General features: G+C 38.0%; 1 protein-coding gene across 8 annotated transcripts in view; it reads right to left on the reverse strand.

Annotated features, from left to right (window-relative positions):
* Positions 1 to 20,713, reverse strand: part of LOC115209166 (putative leucine-rich repeat-containing protein DDB_G0290503) — a 260,054-nt gene that overhangs the window by 29,014 nt on the left and 210,327 nt on the right. For 4 of the 8 annotated variants that reach the window (XM_036501511.1, XM_036501513.1, XM_036501512.1 and 1 more), the window contains 2 exons: positions 15,587 to 15,685; positions 4,334 to 4,486 (listed from right to left, as the gene is read on the reverse strand). The exons of 1 other annotated variant lie outside the window; for it this stretch is intronic. In XM_036501511.1, coding sequence (XP_036357404.1) covers positions 4,334 to 4,486; positions 15,587 to 15,685 — 252 coding nt within the window. The remainder of the gene's footprint in view (positions 1 to 4,333; positions 4,487 to 15,586; positions 15,686 to 20,713) is intronic. 3 more of the 8 variants (XM_029777396.2, XM_029777395.2, XM_029777393.2) reach the window with 1 other exon arrangement.

Below are 20,713 nucleotides of genomic sequence, written 5' to 3' on the forward strand. Positions count from 1 at the left end.
AACCAGTGAAATGCTATAAAAGTATGCAGAGTATGAATGATGCAGCCCTCGAGATTAAAGGAGAAACTCCAACTAGGGCCAATCAAGGAACCCCACAGATCCAAGATTACCCTGGTCATCAAAGATACGAGCCCTCTTTCCTGTTCGCCAATCTACAGGTGCATACTTGGAGTCGGGACATTAACTCTAACCCTTTTTGCTACTAGGCACAAAATCAGTGATTTTGAGGGAAGGGGTTGGTTGATTATACAGACCTTGATATAAGACTGGGCCTTTAACTTGTGGATCCAGAAAGGATGAAAGGCAAAGCTGACCATGAGAAGATTTGAACTCGGAACATGAGAATTTGAAAGAAATGCCACGAAGCATGTGATTTGGTACCTGAATGATTCTGAAAACTCACAAGAATAAGGATTTCAAATTTTGGCACAAAGCCAGCAATTTCTGGGGGAGAGGGTAAGTCAATTACATCGACCCTGGAAGAACGAAAGGCCAAGTCGACCTTAGCGGAAATTGAACTCAGAACTTAAAGACAGACAAAACGTTGCTAAGCATTTTGTTGCGTGGGCTAACGATTCGGCCAGACCGGCAATTGTGGGGGAGGGTGCAAGTTGTTTATATTGACCCCCCAATGCTTAACTGGGACCAATGTAATCATCTAGCCCTTCCCCACAAACTTTCAGGTCCCCTGCCTATAATAATTACTTTTACCCCCATCCTCACATCCTCCTAAATATCAGTCTTTTTATTTTTTCACTAACAAACAAATAAAAAAAACTAACATTTTTTTTAAAGCCACCTCCTCCAATACTAACCCCACTTCAGTTGAAGGGTCAGGTCCCGCAAGTAATCTGGTGACCTCACAGGTGTTGGTGCTACATAAAAAGCATCCAGTACGCTCTGTAGTATTTGGGGGTTATGAAGGGCATCCAACTATTGAAACCATACTGGAGAAGACATTGGAGGTGAAAGCAGTTCACTGACTCATCAAATCTTGTCAAACTATCCAACCCATGCCAGCATGGAAAAAGGGATGTTAAATGAGGATATTTTCTTAAACCAGCTGGATGCCCTCACCTGTTTTCAAGCAAGACCTGATGGCCAGATGTGTTTTCACACAATACTAGAAATGAGTGACACTGCTTGTTTGCCAGTAGATTTCATTTGCAGCTATTATGTGATGCCATAAGAAGACACAAGCATGCTCAGATACACATACAATAGGCTTTCTTCTGTTTCCATCTACCAAATTCATTCACAGGGGATTTGTGAGCCTGGGGCTATAGTAGAAGATATTTGCCCAAGGTACTTACTATTCAGTGGGACTGAACCTGAAACCATGTGGTTAGGAAGCAATCTTCTTAACTACACAACCGCGTCTACACATTGTGGATTTGAGTAAACCAAGCAAAATGTTAAATCAAATGCTGTTGGCAAAGCAGCTGCAATTAAATGCATCACTGAAAAGCTCAAAGCAATGCTTTCAAGAAGGACAAAATGCAACAAAGATGCCATGTTAGGTTGTTGTAAAAAAAAAAAGCTTGCAATAAGCACCAAAACATTTTATAAATTAGGCAGAAAAAAAAAAGGCAAAGCTTAAAATTGGAGAAAAGAAAGGCAAAAAGATGGTAATGGAATTCATTACCTCCGCAATGGAATGAGATGTAGGGGATAAAAAAGAGAAGTGGTTCTCAGCAGGAATTGAATTCTGAGACTAGGTGAACCCTTTTACAATCAAATTGACAGAGAGTTCCCCTGGTTTATGATGCAAACTTCTCCCACTCTTTGATGGCATTGTATTTTATCAGAAATTATAAGAGACTAGAAAAACTGCCCAATATTATTTAGTTCTTTATACTCTGTAAATTTTCTTTTCCAGCCCTTAAAGACCAACTGCATAAGTACCAGTAATACACGGTGGTTTATCCAAATGACCATACCCTTTCCTCCCCATTCGTATACGTAGCCTAAATTTTTCTAGAGCAGCCATTGTAGTAATCAGTTATGTCCCTTTACCGAGGAGATGGCAATGTTTAGTTATGTCCCTTTATAGTGTTTAAAAATTCTGCCAGGGTCGGTTATTTTTACCTTCCGTTGTACAGGAGTTAATAAGTAAGTACCAGCAAAATATGAGGAATCGATGTAATCATATCCTCCTACTAAATCTGTGGCCTTGTGCCTACGTCAGAAACAATCATTACAAGTTCATAGTACCAGCACCAGCTTATGAAAGCAGTGTTTCTTGATGATGAAATAACTGTGGGTGTGATGATGCACCGACCCATGCTGACACGGAAAACAGAAGTAAAATGATGATTATAATTAGTAGGGAGGTAGACTAGCAGAATTGTGTTAGCATGGCCTATTTCTTCCAGCTCTTTATGTTCTGAGTTCAAAACCCACTGAGGCTGACTTAGTCTTTCACCCTTTTTGGGGGTTGATGCAATAAATACCAGCTGATGTAGTCAACTATCTCCCACCCCCAAAATTACAGACCTTGCGCTTATAATAGAAAGGATTATCATTATCAGTAATTAATTGATATTACAACAACCAATATAAATTTCGTTTGTTTTCTCCAGCTACTCTTGACATCATATAAAGGGAGAGAGAGTAAAAGAGAGATGCAGAAATTTAACATAAGAGGGGCAGGATGAGTGGGGATAGAAGATAGAACCATAGAGACAGAAAAGGAGGAGGAGAGAGAGAGTGATATTAGTTATGGGAAGAAGAATTATTTTAGGGTAATATTTGTGTTTTCCAAAAATTAGTTTTCATTTCATTTCATTTTGTATAATAAACACCAAAAAATTTTGGCTAAAATTTAATTATAATTATTGTACATATGCCACATTTCCTGATATTACCCCATGGTGGTAAAAGCTTACTCCTCAAGTTGCCCAACATAAGATGCATAAGCTCTAATTATTTAATAATAATAATATTGGCTTCAATCTTGGAACAAGGCCAGCAATTGCAGGGGAGGGGATATGTTGATTACATCGAACCTAGGGCTCACATTATCATCGTTTAATGTCCGCTTTCCATGCTGGCATGGGTTGGACGGTTTGGCTGAGGACTGGCAAAGTTTCTACAGCTGGATGCCCTTCCTAATGCCAACCACCCAGAGTGTAGTGGGTGCTTTTTATGTGCCACCAGCACGAGGGGCCAGTCAGGCGGCACTCTCAATTCGAACTTATTTTAGTGACCTTGAAAAGATGAAAGGCAAAGTCAACCATGGTGGAATTTGAACTCAGACCGTAAAGACATGAAATGCTTCTAAGCATTTAGCCTGACAGGCTAACACTTTGGCCAGCTCAAGACTTAATAATAATAATGATATGGATTTCAAATTTTGGCACAAGGCCAGCAAGTTTGAGGAAGGGAATGAGTTGATTACATCAACCCCAGTACTTATTTTTTCAACCCCGAAAGGGATGAAAGGCAACGTCAACCGTGGTGGAATTTGAACTCACAATGTAAAGACAGATGAAATGCTGCTAAGTATTTTACACACACACATATATATATATATTAAGTGTATATGTGTGTGTAATTAATTTAACATCCCTATTCAATTCTGATATATATATATATATATATATATCAGAATGGAATAGGGATGTTAAATTAATTACACACGCACATACACTTAATGCTGGTTTTATAACAAAGATGTACACACACATGCTAAGGATTCTGCCAGCTTGCTGCCTTAACAACAACAACAACAATAATAATAATAAAGACTTATTTTCTAAAATTGTAGGGAGAGTTGGAGAAAGAATGACAAAAATTCAAAAAAACTAGGACTGAAAAGATACAATAACATAGGACAAAACGATTGAGTGACTGTGATTTATCAAGATTGATGAAGTGTTGGATGTGTTTAGGGGTAGGGGGAGGTTAGGGATAAACTAAACTACAGATCAATATTGAAGAAATCAATCACAAATATCACTGTTTATCCAGGTATCACATGGCGGTGTGAGTGTGTCTGTTCTATAAAAGCTGTATATGCAGGTATGCACAGGTGTGCATACACGATGATGGTGATTGATGTATTGCAATCATGTGACTTATGTGCAGATTCCATTGCATTGTGCATGATTAAGTCAACAATTTATACGTGTGTGTGTGTGAACATACATATCTGTATGTATGGATGTGTATAGATGTGTATGGATGTGTATGGATGTGTATGGATGTGTATGGATGTGTATGTGCATGCATCTGTATGCATTTACATGTGCTCTCATATGAATTATGCATGTGTGTATATATATATATATATCTACATGCATGCATTGATGCGTGAACTGACACGTCGTACCTGTGGAGCTGAAAGGTTAGTGTCAGGGGTGGTGTTGCTGATGTCCTTCTCGCTGTACACCGTCCGTAGTTGACTCATTAAATCAATGTTGTTCTGGTGCATTTGGACCAGTTCCTCAGCAGTGTGTTCAAGTCTCTTCTGTAAAGTCTCCACCTGAAGTACAAGCAGCACACCAACTATCACAACCCAATCCAACACAATCCGACCCAGCCAAGCCCAGGGCCACCCCTAGTCACAGACACTAATCAACAGTCTCGTTTAATAATTTCCAAAGTTTTTATGATAAACTTAGCAAGAACTCAATTTTCTGGTTTTCCTTCATTTTATGAAATAGTTATACAATGTTTAAATACTTTACACTGTTCAGTTCAGTGTTGACACAAGTTTAATCGACATTTACAAACACAGAGCAGTGTGAGTGTGTGTGTGTGTGAGACAGAGAGAGAGAGAGAGGGAGAAAGAAAGAAAATGAAAGAGTATGTGTGTGTGTTTTGATTAAAGTGTTTCCATATTGAGAAGTTTTCTTATTTTGACAACTAATCAAAAGAGAAAAAAATTTAACCAAATAAAATGCAAGGGTCCTGTATCTCCTATGCACCAAGAAACCTTTTCTAGCCACTTTTTTCATACTTTAGCCTGGTATAAAATTATTGTAGTCTGTGAAAAAAATGTCTGGCAAAAGGGTTAAACTGGAAAGGTCACAGTATTCAAGACCCCCCAAATATACATACCCTCTCTATTACAGTCCCTCAATCAAAAAGATTTTCGTCTTGTGAGCTATATGGTGACTTCCTACTGTTGGCATCACAAACAAAAGCAGACAGTCCACTCTGTAAAGTGGTTGGCATTAGGAAAGGGATCCTTACCAAATCTAATCAAGCCAGAATTGAGTCGTCGGAGCACCACACAGACACTGGACAAATCAAATCCTGTCAAACTTATTCCATTCCAAGGCAGAACAGTATATAGACATTAACCCTTTTGTTACCATATTTGTGGAAATTCACTGCCTTTGTTTCAAATAATTTTGAAAATGAAGAATTTAGTAAAATAACTGTCATTATCAAGCTGATGTTTGGAATATAAATTAACATGGAATTTTGATGGAAGATTTCCATTTAGATAATTTTAAAACCAGAATCTTGTATCATTGAATAAAGAAATAAATCTGCTATATTTGTAAAATTAGGGAGAAAAAAACAATTTTTTAAAAATTTGAAGGGGAAACAATTTCATAATAAAACTACTACTGTACAGTAATTCCTCGACTATCATGGGTGTTATATTCCAAAATCCCTCCACAATAGGTGAAAATCCATGAAGTACAAACGGTATTGTACTGTATATTTTTTTTTATTATAAATGCAAAACAACACCATGGAGAATTGACATAAGCTTAAATAATAAACTGTGATAGGTGAACGCGATATGGCGAGGGATTACTGTATGTACAAGCATGGCCGTGTGGTTTAGAAGCTTTGCAATCCCATGGTTTTGGGTTCAGTCCAACTGCACAGCAACTTGGGCAAGTGTCTACTACAGCTGTGGACTGCCTGAAGCCTTGTGAGTGAATTTTGTTAGAGAGAAACAGTGTGGAAGCCAATCGTGTGTGTGTAAAACTGGCACTTCTTTACTTACAATGAGTGTTACAGTTGATCCAATCAACATAACCTGCTGGTGAAATTAACATGAAAGTGGCTGAGTACTCCACAGACACGTGTACCTTTAACGTAGTTCTCAAGGAGGTTCAAGCAATGACATAGAATGTGACAAGACTGGCCCTTTTGAATTACAGATACAACTCTTATTCGCCAGCTGAGTGGAGCAACGTGAAATAAAAAAATCTTGCTCAAGGTCACAACACGTCATCAGGTATTGAACTCACAACCATATGATCTTCAGCTGAATACCCTAACCACATAACCATGCACCTTCACTGTGTGTGTGCGCGCGATTGTGTTTCCCACCACTGCCAGACGACTGGTGTTGGTTTATTTATGTTCCTGTAACTTAGCATACCAGCATGGGTTGGATGACAACGATGACAATGTATGTGTGTGTTCATGCATTTTCCACCACTGCCAGACAACTGGTGTTGGTTTATTTGTGTTCCTGTAACTTAGTAGTTCAGCTCCCATAAAAAAATAAGGACTAGGAGCAATTAAACCCTTTAAGGCAGTGTCCCAAACATGGCTGCAGTCCAATGATTGAAACAAGTTAAAAGATAGTGCAAAGAAAGAAAAAAAAGAAAATAGTGAAATAAAACCGAATTAATGAGACTAATAAACATCTCCAAATGGAAGTCTTTGAGTTTGCAGCAGCATGATTGGCTGGTTTCAGGGAGATCTGAATAGAAGTGGTTGTAGTGAGAGAAATAACATATAAGATGTCACAGGACACTTGAATGGAGACAGCAATTTCATTGCGTCAATAAGAAAAAAAAAGAATATATAAGAGACCTATTTAGAAATACAATGGAGGTGAATGGAAATTAAAATTTTAAAAAATCAATGACTCATGAGTAAAGACATGGATGATTTTTACTGAGTAACACATACAGGATATGATTATATATATATATATATATATATATATATATATCATCATCATCATCGTTTAACGTCCGCTTTCCATGCTAGCATGGGTTGGACGGTTCAACTGGGGTCTGGCGAGCCCGAAGGCTGCACCAGGCCAGTCAGATCTGGCAGTGTTTCTACAGCTGGATGCCCTTCCTAACGCCAACCACTCCGAGAGTGTAGTGGGTGATTTTATGTGCCACCGACACAGGTGCCAGACGGGGCTGGCAGACGGCCACGCTCGGATGGTGTTTTTTATGTGCCACCGACACAGGTGGCAGACGATATATATATATATATACGACTGCAGCCATGCTGGAGCACTGCCTTTAGTCGAGCAAATCAACCTCAGGAGTTATTCTTTGTAAACCCAGTACTTATTCTATTGGTCTCTTTTACCGAACCGCCAGGTTACGGAGATGTAAAAACACCACTATTGGTTGTCAAGTGATGTGGGGACAAACAGACACAAATACATGTATCTATCTATCCATCCATATATATATATATATATATATACGATGGCTTCTTTCAGTTTCTGTCTACCAAATCCACTCACAAGGCTTTGGTCGGCCCGAGGCTTATAGCAGACACCTGGCCAAGGTGCCACACAGTGAGACTGAACCCAGAACCATGTGATTGGTAAGCAAGCTACTAACCACACATCCACTCCTGCACCTATATATATATATATATATATATATATATATATATATATATATATCATCATCATTTAATGTCCATTGTCCATGCTGGCAAGGGTTGGATGGTTTGACCAGAGGTGGCAAGCTGGAAGGTTACACCAGACTCCAGTCTGATTTGGCATGGTTTCTACAGCTGGATGTACTTAACATCAACTACTCTGAGAGTGTAATGGGTACTCTCATGTGCCATCAGCATGGGTGCCATTTGCATGACACTGGTATCTCTCACGACTGGTTTTGCTGGGCTTGATACATCTTCTTCACAAGCACGACAATGCAAAAGGTCTTGGTCATTGCCTCCATGAGGCTGGACACTTGTAAGGAGCTCAGCAAGTGTGCCCCTGTGAAGCCTAACACTTGGAAAGTGCTTTTTACATGTCACGTATAAATATATGTGTGTGTGTGTGTATGTATATATATACACACACATACATAAATATATATAAAGACACACACACACACATATATACACACAAAGATATATATATATATATATATATACAGACACATAAGCACACATAGAGAGATTTGGTGATGTAAAAAGGAAAAATTGAACGCAAAAAAACATGACTACATTATTTATCAATATTTAACAGAAGCAACAGATTGACTCAAAGGCTGAAAATTTCATGCACTAATTTGATAGGTGTTAACACATAAAACTCTTGGACCTCGAGTCACGGTGTTGCTTCTGCTAAATATATATATGTATATATATATATTTATCTAAAAACACAGATTTACTGCATAAAACTAACAAATACTGGTTTTGGAGCTGCTACTACTGAGTTACATGCAGGAGTTATATATATATATATATATATATACATATTTAGAACAGAAAGTTAACCTTACAGGAAGTATTGTTGTTGCTACTACTACTACTACTAATAATAATAATAATGATAGTAAAACTGCTGCTACAGGTACGGCTATGCTATTTTTATTGATACTTGAAGAGGCTAAGTGAAAATGGATTGAAACAGAACCACAAAAGCCCTTTCAAATCCTGCCTTCATTTTAGCTGAATGCAAACAAGCAGGGATACATATATTTATTAGTGGGGGTGTCTTGAGTACTGTAACGATTTCAGTTTAACTCTTTAGCCAGACAGGTTTCCACAGAAGACTGATCATGAACCATACTTGCTTGTATGACATTGACACTTGCTTACGACTATCGTACAATGTCAAGAGAAGTGTGCACGTATACACACACACAATTACATATGACAGGCTTCTTTAAGTTTCTGACAATGAAATCCACTCATAAGGATTGCCAGTCTAGGGCTATACTAGTAGACTCTGGCCCAAGGTGTCACATAGTGGGGACTGAACTCAAAGCCATGTGGTCAGCAAACAGGCTAGTTAATCCCACAGCCATGCCTGCACCTGTGTGTATGCAAGAAATTATCATTATTAGAGTCATTCAACCATAAGGTTTTCATACAGAGTTCCATAAAATATTGGTCTCAAGTTCTGTCACAAGGCCAGCATTTCAGGACTTATTGGAACTTATTCAATTGATCTCCGAAAGGATGAAGGGCAAAGTCAACTTTGACAGAATTTGAACTCAGAAAGATAGACAAAATGCTCCTAAGTAATCCAGCCAGCTTGCCACCTTAATTCCACAAAATATTAAAGTAATATATCATGGACACAGTATTCCAGATCTTCACCCAACCTGTACAAAAACTATCACATTTTGAAGGAAAAAAAGAATGTTTTGTGATACCTCTTTGCTAAAGTACCTAACATGTAGACCTTCTACAGCTGGATACCCTTCTTATCACCTGTTTCCAAGAAAGAGAATATTTCCCCAGAGAAGACTGGAGACAAAAAACATTACTTGTATGAGGGTGGTGCTCACTTATGACCATCACAAATACAACCCCCATTTCTCTATAGACACATAACTGCACTAGTGTAATGGGGGATGGCAGGGGCTGTCTGCCCCAGGGGGCACTTTTAAAGGGGCACCATTTTTGGGGCTGCTGTAGGAAATGTTTTTTGTGGGGTCCACAAGTGACAAATGGAAAGGCTGCCCCAGGTGGCACACACTCTAGCTACACTAGTGCATGATAGACAACCTGGATACACCTACGTCAACTACAAACTTGCTACTGGAATAGGCTATGATACCACAAACATGACCTAAAAATGACTTAAGAGATCCTATTGAGTGGTGCTATTAAGTTAGACCCAGTAAAAGACATTTGCCAACTGCTGTGCAGAGGAAATGAACCTGAAACCTCGAAGTTGCAAAGTGAGCTTCTTAACTACAAAGCCATGACTGCATCTACTTAACATCTTAAATACACAGATATTCTCTTCCTTATAGTTTACCAAAAAATATAACTTTTCACAAGAATGTATCAGGTTAAAAAATGGATAAAGATCTTTCTCTGAGTCCTATAGACTCATAAAGCTGGCTTCCTGGTTTCTGTGGTGCATATATTACTCCTGGATGGGACACCGGTCCTTTGCAGGATTAACTCATTTTTGACAGTGGAGTGGGCTGGAGTAATGTAAAATGAAGTGTCTTGCTCAAGAATACAACACATTGCCTGATCCAGGAATTGAAACCACAATCTTATGATTGGGAATCCAACACCCTAATCCATGTGCCCCTACCTATATTAAACCAAAGTCACTGATTAAAAAGAATCAGTAAAAATATCGGGTATTTTACAGTATTCCTGTTCAGCACCATTTGACCAATGTAAAACCTGGCGCTCTATCGGTTCTGATGAGTGTTCTGATAAACAAAAAAGCCAGTTTGTGAAATTAATCTACAAGTGGTGCAGAAGTGACTATGTGGTAAGACGCTTGCTTCCCAACCACATGGTTCCAAGTTCAGCCCCACTGCATGGAACCTTGGGGAAGTGTCTTCTACTATAGACTCAGGCCAACCAAAACCTTGTGAGCAGATTTGGTAAATGGAAACTGAAAGAAGCCCATCATGTATATGTATGTGTGATTCTCAACATCGCTTGACAATACACGTGTATATATACCTAACGGTTTGGCAAAAGAGACTGATAGAATAAGTACTAGGCTTATAAAGAATAAGTCCTGGGGTTGATTTGTTTGACTACATGCGGTGCTCCAGCATGCCCACAGTCAAAATGACCGAAACAAATAAAAGAATAACTGCAAACCAGTTTGTAATTCATTTCTAACCTTATTAATATTAACTGCATGGAGTTAAAATAAACAATTATGTGAAACTTCTTTAACCAAAAAACTTTTGATGGTTTGAAGTAAAAGAAAATATTTTCTTTTGGGCTGCTTCACACCGAGACTGAGTTGTGTGAAAAGTGGAAACGATTGGCAGAGGGAGAGAGTTTTGCTAGTAATCCTGTAGGAAGAGTTTAAAGTCAACACTGGCTGGACTTTAATAGTACGATACAAAGAGAGGGAGAGATGGTAGGAAATGTGTAGTAGTTAGAGATATAAGCAGCAGGGTGAGGGGAGGAGAGAGAGGCGAGAGGAGGAGAGAGGCGAGAGATGGCGAGGAGGAGGAGAGCACGTGAGGGCGAGGAGTGTGAGGGCGAAGAGAGATTGTGAGGGCGAGGAGGAGGAGGGAGGAAGGGGAGGAGAGAGAGCAGGGAGAAGAGCAAGGAGGGGGCGAGGAGGTGAAGAGAGAGGGGGTCGAGAAGGAGAGAGAGATATGGGGTGAGGAGGAGGAGATGAGGGGCGAGGATGAGGAGGAAAGTGAGGTGGGAAAGGAGGGAAATAAAATAGCTCCCAGAGTCACCTATAAGCTTGTGAAAGAAGTAAAAAATCTAGGTAATTGAAGTACAGATATAAAGTAGATGCTGAATGGAGAGAGAGAGAGAGAGAAGAAAACTGCCAAAAGAGAAGCAACCCCCTTTACCCTCACCTCGAACACTTGCCCTTTCTTTGAGGTTATTTCTATTCAGATAAGAGATTAGAAAATCAAGGTTTAAATTATTCTCTTTTTTCTATCCAATTTCTAGATGATATGTCCCAATCCTCATCTCCCTTTCCTGCAGGGGTAGCCTCAAACTAATGAAGGCAAGTTTTAACTTTTAAAGTGATTCAAGAAATATTTATTCCAGTCTAGGGTGCTGATGCCACATAATAAGCACCCAGCACAGTCTGTAAAATGGTTGGCATTAGGAAGGGTATCCAGCCTTAGAAACTATTCCAAAACAGACAATTTGAACTTGATGTAGTCTTCTGATGTGCCAGCTCCTGCCAAACTGTCCAACCCATGCCAGCATAGAAAACAGACATTAAATGATGATTGACAACCAGTTAACCAATACTGGTTATTTTAACTGATTAAGTCTTGGAGCATCTTCACAGCTCTGTGAACTGATAGAAAGCTAGTTCTTTTGTGAAACTTTTAGCCAGTAATGAAAGCAGTATCTCTGATCCATTCCAGAGCTCTGAGACTAGAGGAAAGGAGAGATGATGGTGTCCTTAAACTAAGGGGTCTGGCTTGAATGTTTGCAACAGAGTGGAACTTGCGACACTCAGGATACCAAGTGGTGGTGTTAGACTGAATGACCAAGTCAGCTTACCCTCTACAAGTAGGCCAAGGTAGGATTTGAATATAGAACAAAGAACCAGGATAAATACCACAAGGTGTCTAGCCTACCATTCTTATAGTATCATGAATCCACTGTCACAATCTTGAAATACAATGACCAGGGTTCTCATCTTACAACAGACAAGGCATTGAAATTAAAATGGTCATCTGGATGTTAATGTTTACCAACCAAGTAATCCTAAGACCAAAAGTATTTCGAACATGACCATCCCTCCTTATTGTACATGAGAGGATTCATTATTTAGTGTATCTTTCCTTTTTAAGGCAATAGTGTGTGATGTGAGGGAGACTATTTCTTACTGGTTGAAGACTGTGTAAAGGTATCCTTGTTGACAAGCAAGATTAGTTTGAAGAGGCTTGGAAAACTATTTACTGGATAATAGCCACGTGTATGTGTATATGTGTGTGTATAAAGGACTATTAAAAATGAAAGCCCTCAACTCACTATAATAGTTGAAGACTAATCTAAAAATCCCTATTAAAAAAACTGACAATGTCCTATACAAATGATGTCAGCTTAACACCACACGTGTAACCTTGATCAAATTCAAGATTTTACTTACATGGGAGAAGCAAAAATAAATTTTTATCCTTAAAGGAATTTAAAGTAAGATTTGGCCACAACAGTGAGAATTCACCAATAGACATTATGCCTGGAACTCAAAGAATCAGTTTTATGGTGTCTTCATGAACCCAAATATTTCACTGAATCTATGTAATCCTGTGCAGTAGACGCACAAATGTCAAAGTTACTTATTTCTTGGTAGTTTGAAAAACTAATGAACAGTCTTGGTTGACTTTTGGCCTTTATTGGGGTATCATCAGAAGTCTCTACACAGGTACAGGTGTGTGGTGAGACGTTTGCCTCCCAACCACATGGTTCCAGGTTCAGTCCCACTGTGTGGCACCCTGGGAAAGCTTTGTGAGTGAATATGGAGGAGAGAAACAGAAAGCATCATCATCATCATCGTTTAACGTCCGCTTTCCATGCTAGCATGGGTTGGACAATTTTGACTGAAGGCTGGCGAACCAGATGGCTGCACCAGGCTCCAATCTTGATCTGGCAGAGGTTCTACAGCTGGATGCCTTTCCTCATGCCAACCTCTCCGAGAGTGTAGTGGGTGCTTTTTACGTGCCACCTGCATGGGGGCCAGTCAGGTGATACTGACAATGACCCCGCTCGAATCTTTTTACACATGCCACTGGCACAGGTGCCTGTAAAGCGACGTTAGTAGCGATCAAGCTTGAATGACCATTAAAAACGGCCGTTGTATATATGTGTCTCTTTGACTACATCTCCCACCACTGCTTGATGACCAGTGTTGGTGCATGTATATCTCTGTAACTTAGCAATTCGACAAAAGAGACCAACAGAACAGTTACCAGGCTTTTTAAAAAAAGAAGTACTGGGGTTGATCGGTTTGATTTGACTAAAATCCTTGAAGGTGGTGCCCGAGCATGACCACAGTGTAATGATAAAACAAGTAAAAAGTAAAAGATCACATGAGCAATCTCAGAGAAACAAATAGCCAATCCATTGATGTGTGAATCAAATCCAGTAACTTCAGAGAAGTGCAGCTTCTAGTTTGCATAGTGTAGGTGTTCATCACTTTGATATCATTAGCCTCACATTTGGCCATGGGAAGCAATTTAAATGATGTCTTTTCCATGCTTTTATGGTATAGATGGGAGTAAGTTCAGAAGCAAAATGTTAAGTCAGATGCACTTCCTGTTACCAGTGCTAAATCGTTTTATAAATTAGGGAATTTCGTCCAAAAGGAATCTGAGGGTGCTGAGGTACTGGATGATTTCGTTGACATCACAGCTCAATCACAAATGATGACACCACCGTTTGTAGAAGAGTTGCAGATGGCGACATCATTATCACACTGCCTGACTGGCCCATGTGCACGTAAAAGCACCCACTACACTCTCGGAGTGGTTGGTGTTAGGAAGGGCATCCAGCTGTAGAAACTCTGCCAGATCAAGATAGGAGCCTGGTGCAGCCATCTGGTTCACCAGTCCACAGTCAAATCGTCCAACCAATGCTTGCATGGAAAGCAGATGTTAAACGATGATGATGATGATAGCTCACAGTTTTGTAAACATTCACACACACACGCATGCACACACATTATGGGCTTCTTTCAGTTTCCATCCATCAAATTCCCTTACAAGGCATTGGTCGGCCCAGGGCTATAGCAGAAGATACTTGCCCCAAGGTGCTGCACCACAGTGGGACTGAACCTGAAACCGCATTGGTTGAGAGGCAAAGTTCTTAAGCACACGGCCATGCAAAGCAATAGAACGCCAAAATGTCAAATAAACAAGTTAGATAACATTTTCCAATATTTTATCTAATTCTATATTTAGAACAACACATCTAATACTTTCAGGAAGTTCTTGTCAAAATGTCCATCCCTTTAACCCTTTTGCTACCATATTTCTGTTGAAATACACTTTACTCTTTTACTTGTTTCAGTCATTTGACTATGGCCATGCTGGAGCACCACCTTTAGTTGAGCAAATCAACTCCAGGACTTATTCTTTGTAAGCCTAGTACTTATTCTATCAGTCTCTTTTTGCCAAACCGCTAAGTTAGGGGACATAAACACACCAGCATCGGTTGTCAAGCGATGTTGAGGGGGACAAACACAGACACACACATATACATATATACGACGGGCTTCTTTCAGTTTCCGTCTACCAAATCCACTCACAAGGCTTTGGTCAGCCTGAGGCTAAAGAAGAAGACACTTGCCCAAGGTGCCACGCAGTGGGACTGAACCCGGAACCATGTGGTTGGTAAGCAAGCTACTTACCACACAGCCACTCCTGCGTTTATATCTTTGTTTCAATTAACTTCGAAAAATAACTCGTTAAGTTGATGTTTTGGAGCATAAAAATAGTAAGATTTTGATGGAAGGTTTTAATTTAAATCACTTTAACCCTTTTGTTACCATATTTCTCTTGAAATACACAACTTTTATTTCAAGTGATTTTGAAAATAATGAAACATTTACTAAAATAACTCATTATTAAGCTAATGTTTGGAATGTGAATTAACATGGGATTTTGATGGAAAGTTTTAATTAGTGGTGCACCTGAGCACTGTATACAGTAATTTCATTATTATTATTATTTTAGATCAGTTTAAAAAACTGAAAAATTTGTATCTTAGAACCAAGGACATCCTCAGGCAGGATGGTATCAAAAGGGTTGATCTAAAATATACTTAAAGAGTTACTGTGTGGTTTTTAGGAGAAAGAAAATAAGCCAAATTGTAAGAAAGAAATGAACAGCACCCAAAGAGAAAAAAGCAACAGGCTAACGAAGCAAGCTAAATCGGTTAGTTTGATTAAAAGTAGGGAGCACAGAAGCATATATATTACCTCAGTTTCAAGCAAATCAACGAGCATCCCATCACCTGATGTTAGTGGATCTGTGGGTTGTTCTTCAGGAGAATCCAGGAAAGGGGAAACATTATGATCCTAGAACCATTAGAAAATAAAGAGGCTGTGAAAACAAGACCAGCTTTACGTGTTTTTGTTGAAATAATAAACACGTCTAAAGTTTGTAAAACGACACAGCTCTCATCGATAATTGCAAAATGGATCAACAATATTGATATTTTGATAAAAAAACTTCCAGTGCAAATGAATAAAAAAAAAAGAAACCTGTTCTAAAAAATGCAGAAATTAAATTTGAACTAAAAAAAAAAAAAAAATCAATACCTAGAATATAAGACAAGTGACATACTGCAATAAAATGGAAATACAAAAATAGGTGTGTGTATGTATTATGCAGGAATTTATATATGCATGTGTGTATAAATGAGTATGCGTGTATATGTAATACTCATAAATTAAATATGTTTTTCTTGGGGTGAAAAAGAAATTTTAACCAGATAATTATTATATCTATAGATACACATCTATGTGTATTTGTGTGAATAAAAATGATTACTCTATAAAGATTTATTATTACTGTTATTTTAAATTATCCATCTATCGATGAATACTATTACTCTATGAAAATTTATAATTACTGTTATATTTTAGAGTTACTCTTACATCTGCCCTTGTTTGGATTGGTAGTAGCAGTTCTAGATTAAACAAAAGATGGTTCTATAGTTAAGGCATGTTGGACTTGTAGGAGGATTGGCCTCTAACGTGTGTCACGCAGACCCACTAGTATGAGGATATGCCATGTCATGTGAACTAGTCCTGTTGTCTAATGATTAAACAAACTCTGTGCTTCAAGGGTAAGCTTGTAAAAGGAGACTAGCTGAATGAAATGTAAATATACAGGCAGAAGGCAATGGAAAACTGCTATTGTATATTTCCCAAGGAATATCATGAATTTTCAGAGTTTGGCAAGGAAATCTATAATTGCCAACATCTGTAGGTATGATAGGTCAGATGTGGGGGCATGCACCATTGCAGTACATTACTGCATTGACAAGCTGGTTGTATATTCCTGGGTCCTCCTGGGTGACCCATCGAGGAGTCCCAGTGAGTCTCCATCTCCACAAGATTCCTCCCCGCAAGTGCCATGACCATGTGGTCAACCCAGTCAGACCCTCAGTGAAGAGAACGTGTTAAGTAGGGTCTAACTTGGAAAATGGAGCAACATGGCCAGTCTGAACTGGTGCTCCCAAATCATACAAATAACAGGTACGATACATGAAGATGAAAGGAATTACAAACAGCTACTATAAGTATATATATTTTACTACTGACTACAGCAGTAGGAAACCTGAAAATTAACCAGTTTGAAAAAGTTTATTTTGTAGTGACTGAGTAACCTTCAAGTAGACGGTATTACTTTGCCCCAATGGTTGTGAGTTCCTTAAAAGGGAATGGGGTTGAACTCCAGGCACAAAGCTAGAAGTTCCAAGGTTTAGTTATTGCCATTAATCCCAGGACTGGACTGGTACTTTATCCATCCCATGATTTGAACTTGAGATGCAAGATATGCCACAAAGCATTTTATCGAATGCCCTTATGATTCTGTCAATTCCTGACACAAGACAATGATTAAAAATATAAATATTATTCTCGTTAAGTCATCGTTAGCTCTTGTATTTGAATTAATTTTGTCAGTGAAATTTGGCAAAAAAAGCCCTTTTCACTAAAGTATGGTTCTGTGTATATTTGGACATTTTTCTTGGAATTTTCTGTAGAATATCAAAAAACAAGATAAAATTTAAGAATCACAAGAAAATAACATGAAACACAGTTTTGCTGTAGAAAGCTGAAAAAAGCATCAAAAATAAACTTTTAAAAAATTGGTAAGAATGAATAAAGCTAGAGAAAAATAATAACAACAACATAATGAATTAAAATTATGAAGCAACACCAAGCAAAAAAGTAATTTAAATTGAGCCACTGGATATTCTATAACCATTGCATCACCTGGAGATGGCAGAACTTAAAAACAGAATAAAAGAAATAGTCTTATGGATAGCTTAGTTGACACATCTATGAAAAATAGCAAGTTTTAAGAAATTATAAAACTGAAGACTCAGGAAGCTAAAGAAAAATAGCTGTGAAATATATTATACATCATGTGTTTATATATATATTTGAAAGCAAAAAAGATTGTGCAACACTCCATAGCAGATGTAAATAGAAAAGCACAGGTTGATTTATAATAATGATGATGATAATAATAATAAAAAATGATAACAGTAGAGAGCTTTGAAATGTCACATTGAGATGTTTGATAAAAGCAAAGTGGTTTCAACAGGGAATCAAATTAATTTGAGAAGTGAAGGGTTCAGTTTGCAAAGAACTAAATTACAACATCAAAACAGCAGCTATACAAAGAAGATATGAAGGTCATTCACAATTGTCTCAAACATATGTGTATGCATGTATGTATGAAGTATCTGCTTTATCACAGCTACAAATGGTTTGCAAATAATATAGTCTAACTTCATCGACACCCTCATTATCCTTTATCTCTCTAATGATAGCTTTTCCTTGTTACTACTAATCTTTCACACTGTTAGGAAACCATTTCATTCGATATCCATCTTTCATGATTATACTGTCCTCTCCACCTTCATTTTACATTGATCACCATCCCCTGAGCAACCAAATTTTCTCTTTCACTACCATACATATTTCACTCACCATGCATTATGCCTGCTTCTCTCCATCCCTCACAATCTGGCAATCCATCTAACACCATCCCCTCTCTCATCCTTCTGTCTACTGCATCATCATTGCTATTCTTCCACCTTTCCCTTCATCATTGTAACCCCCCTCACCACCAGTTATTTACTATTCACAACAACCACCCCCACAACACTTGTTCTTCATTCTTAATATTCTCAACCTCATCCATTCTCCATCTCTGACTTTGCAGTCTCAAACTCCACCCACCCCTAGCTCTTCTTCCCATACTCATTTCTACTCACCTCATACCACGAGTGTCCACTCTGACGCATCACCAATACTTTTATCTCTCTCCAGCTCCACCCAATTATCCACCACCCTATTTTTTTAAAAATCTGAATAGTCATGTAGCCCCTCTAGCCCTCATAATTTGACTCATCATCTCCTAGAGTAAAGCCCTCTATCTCGGAGTCTTGCAAGCTGCATGGTGACCTCATTTGTGTTGGAACAAAGAAAGCATCCAGACACACTGTAAAGTGGTTGGGGTTAGAGAAGGCATCCAGCCACAAAAACCCTGCCTAAACAGACAGTTGAGCAAGATACAATCTTTGAATCTGTTGAATTCTGTTAAACTGTTCAATGCATGCCTGCATAGATATTAAATGATGATGATGCACAAGTACCAGTTATACCTACTAAGTACCTGTTATACGCTGGAGTCAATTCTGTTTGATTAAACTCTTTCCTACAATAATGGTCACGTATTTAACTAAATCAACATTTTTAATTGGAAACAAATTATATTCAGTTCAAATGAAACTCTACAGTCTCTCTAAACCCAAATCTTTTATTAGGACTATTAAGTGGAAGCTCTTTAAATGACATTAAAATTATAAAACCAAGTAACTTCGTTTCATTACACCTCAAATAAACCAGGTTTGTATAAGTGTTTCTCTCTAAATTGTAAATAGTCTCAAGTGTTAATAGACAGGATGAAATGTTTATAATAGACTTGGAAATGACTTTATTGGTATAGAGCTTGATCTATATCTTTAAAATGTGAAAATAGCTACCTTGTTAGATGCTGAAATAGCTATACCTTTAGAGCTTAGAATAACTACGATTTCTTTAAACTATGAAATAGTTATGTTGTTAGATCCTAAAACAGCAGCAATAACGTCTTTAGACTTTGAAATAGCAGATACATTATCTTTAGACCTTTAAATAGCAAATATATTTAGATTTCAATAGATTTAAAAGACGACTGTTTGGATCAATAAAAAGGTATTAATTAGAATGGTTAATATTCAGTTTGGAAGTTAGTAATTGAGATAAAGAAATAAGTTCCAGTGGAGTGAATGTCTAAGGAGCAAGGAATAGGATATTTCTATGAAATGTACTTCTTAACCTAGTTTACTGGGATTTTAGCAATAATTTTACTGAAAATGATAACATCCTTAAATTATTTCTTTTTCTGCTGTCATTCTTACAAATTACAAAGGAGATATATGTAAATCTATTTAACTCTTAGCTATATACAGTGTGGCAGGTAAATACTCCAATTTTTTTCTTTATAAATGCTGAGACTAAGCAACCACAAGAAAACACCAGAGCAAGGAATTGAAACTACAATCTCTATATCTAATATCTATCTGTACAAAGACCTATCATAGTTGTTTATAAAGAATTTTGTCATTCATTTAAAGATAGACTGATATTGGTCCTAAAGTATTATTTTGGCAGTAAATACACCTTAAGGTTATAAATTACCCATCGGTAAGCAAGGCAATGATTATAATTTAATGCTATTTGCTGCCTTCATTGTTGGAAAAGACAAGGCAAAAATACCATTATCAGGGTACCATTAATTAACCATCCACTATCCCTGTCATTGTAACAGATGGTACAAACCTAAATTATTAATTTGATATGACTTCATGGAAACCAGCTGTGACTCACAAGAGAATATGGCTGGGTAAAATGTACCATGCTTTTGCAAATTGTTTTAGGTGCCTGTGTAATCACAAGTAGATATGAACATTACCTTGGATCTCTTATCTCTGAGCAGACAAATCACCAAAATGTAACAACTGAAAGGAGAGGGATGCACCAGCATTTTGCTGGTGTTCATTTCAGTTGAATAGGCTTGAGCAGCATAAAGTGCCTTGCTCAAGGAATTGGGCTAGGAATTGAACCTGCAGCCTTATAATCAGGAGCTAAACACATAAACCACTAGGCCATGTGCCTTTATATGCCTTCTTAAGACTTTATACATGGTGAAGGAAGCTTGGGGTTAAAAAAATTATTTCAGAATCAGAAATAGATCACATTCTTTTCTTTTTAATAATTATTTAACCCTAGGTCAGTCTTTGCCAGACAAGCCTATGATCAATG

The sequence above is a fragment of the Octopus sinensis genome, linkage group LG3, assembly GCF_006345805.1.
Source record: "Octopus sinensis linkage group LG3, ASM634580v1, whole genome shotgun sequence".
NCBI lineage: Eukaryota > Metazoa > Mollusca > Cephalopoda > Octopoda > Octopodidae > Octopus > Octopus sinensis.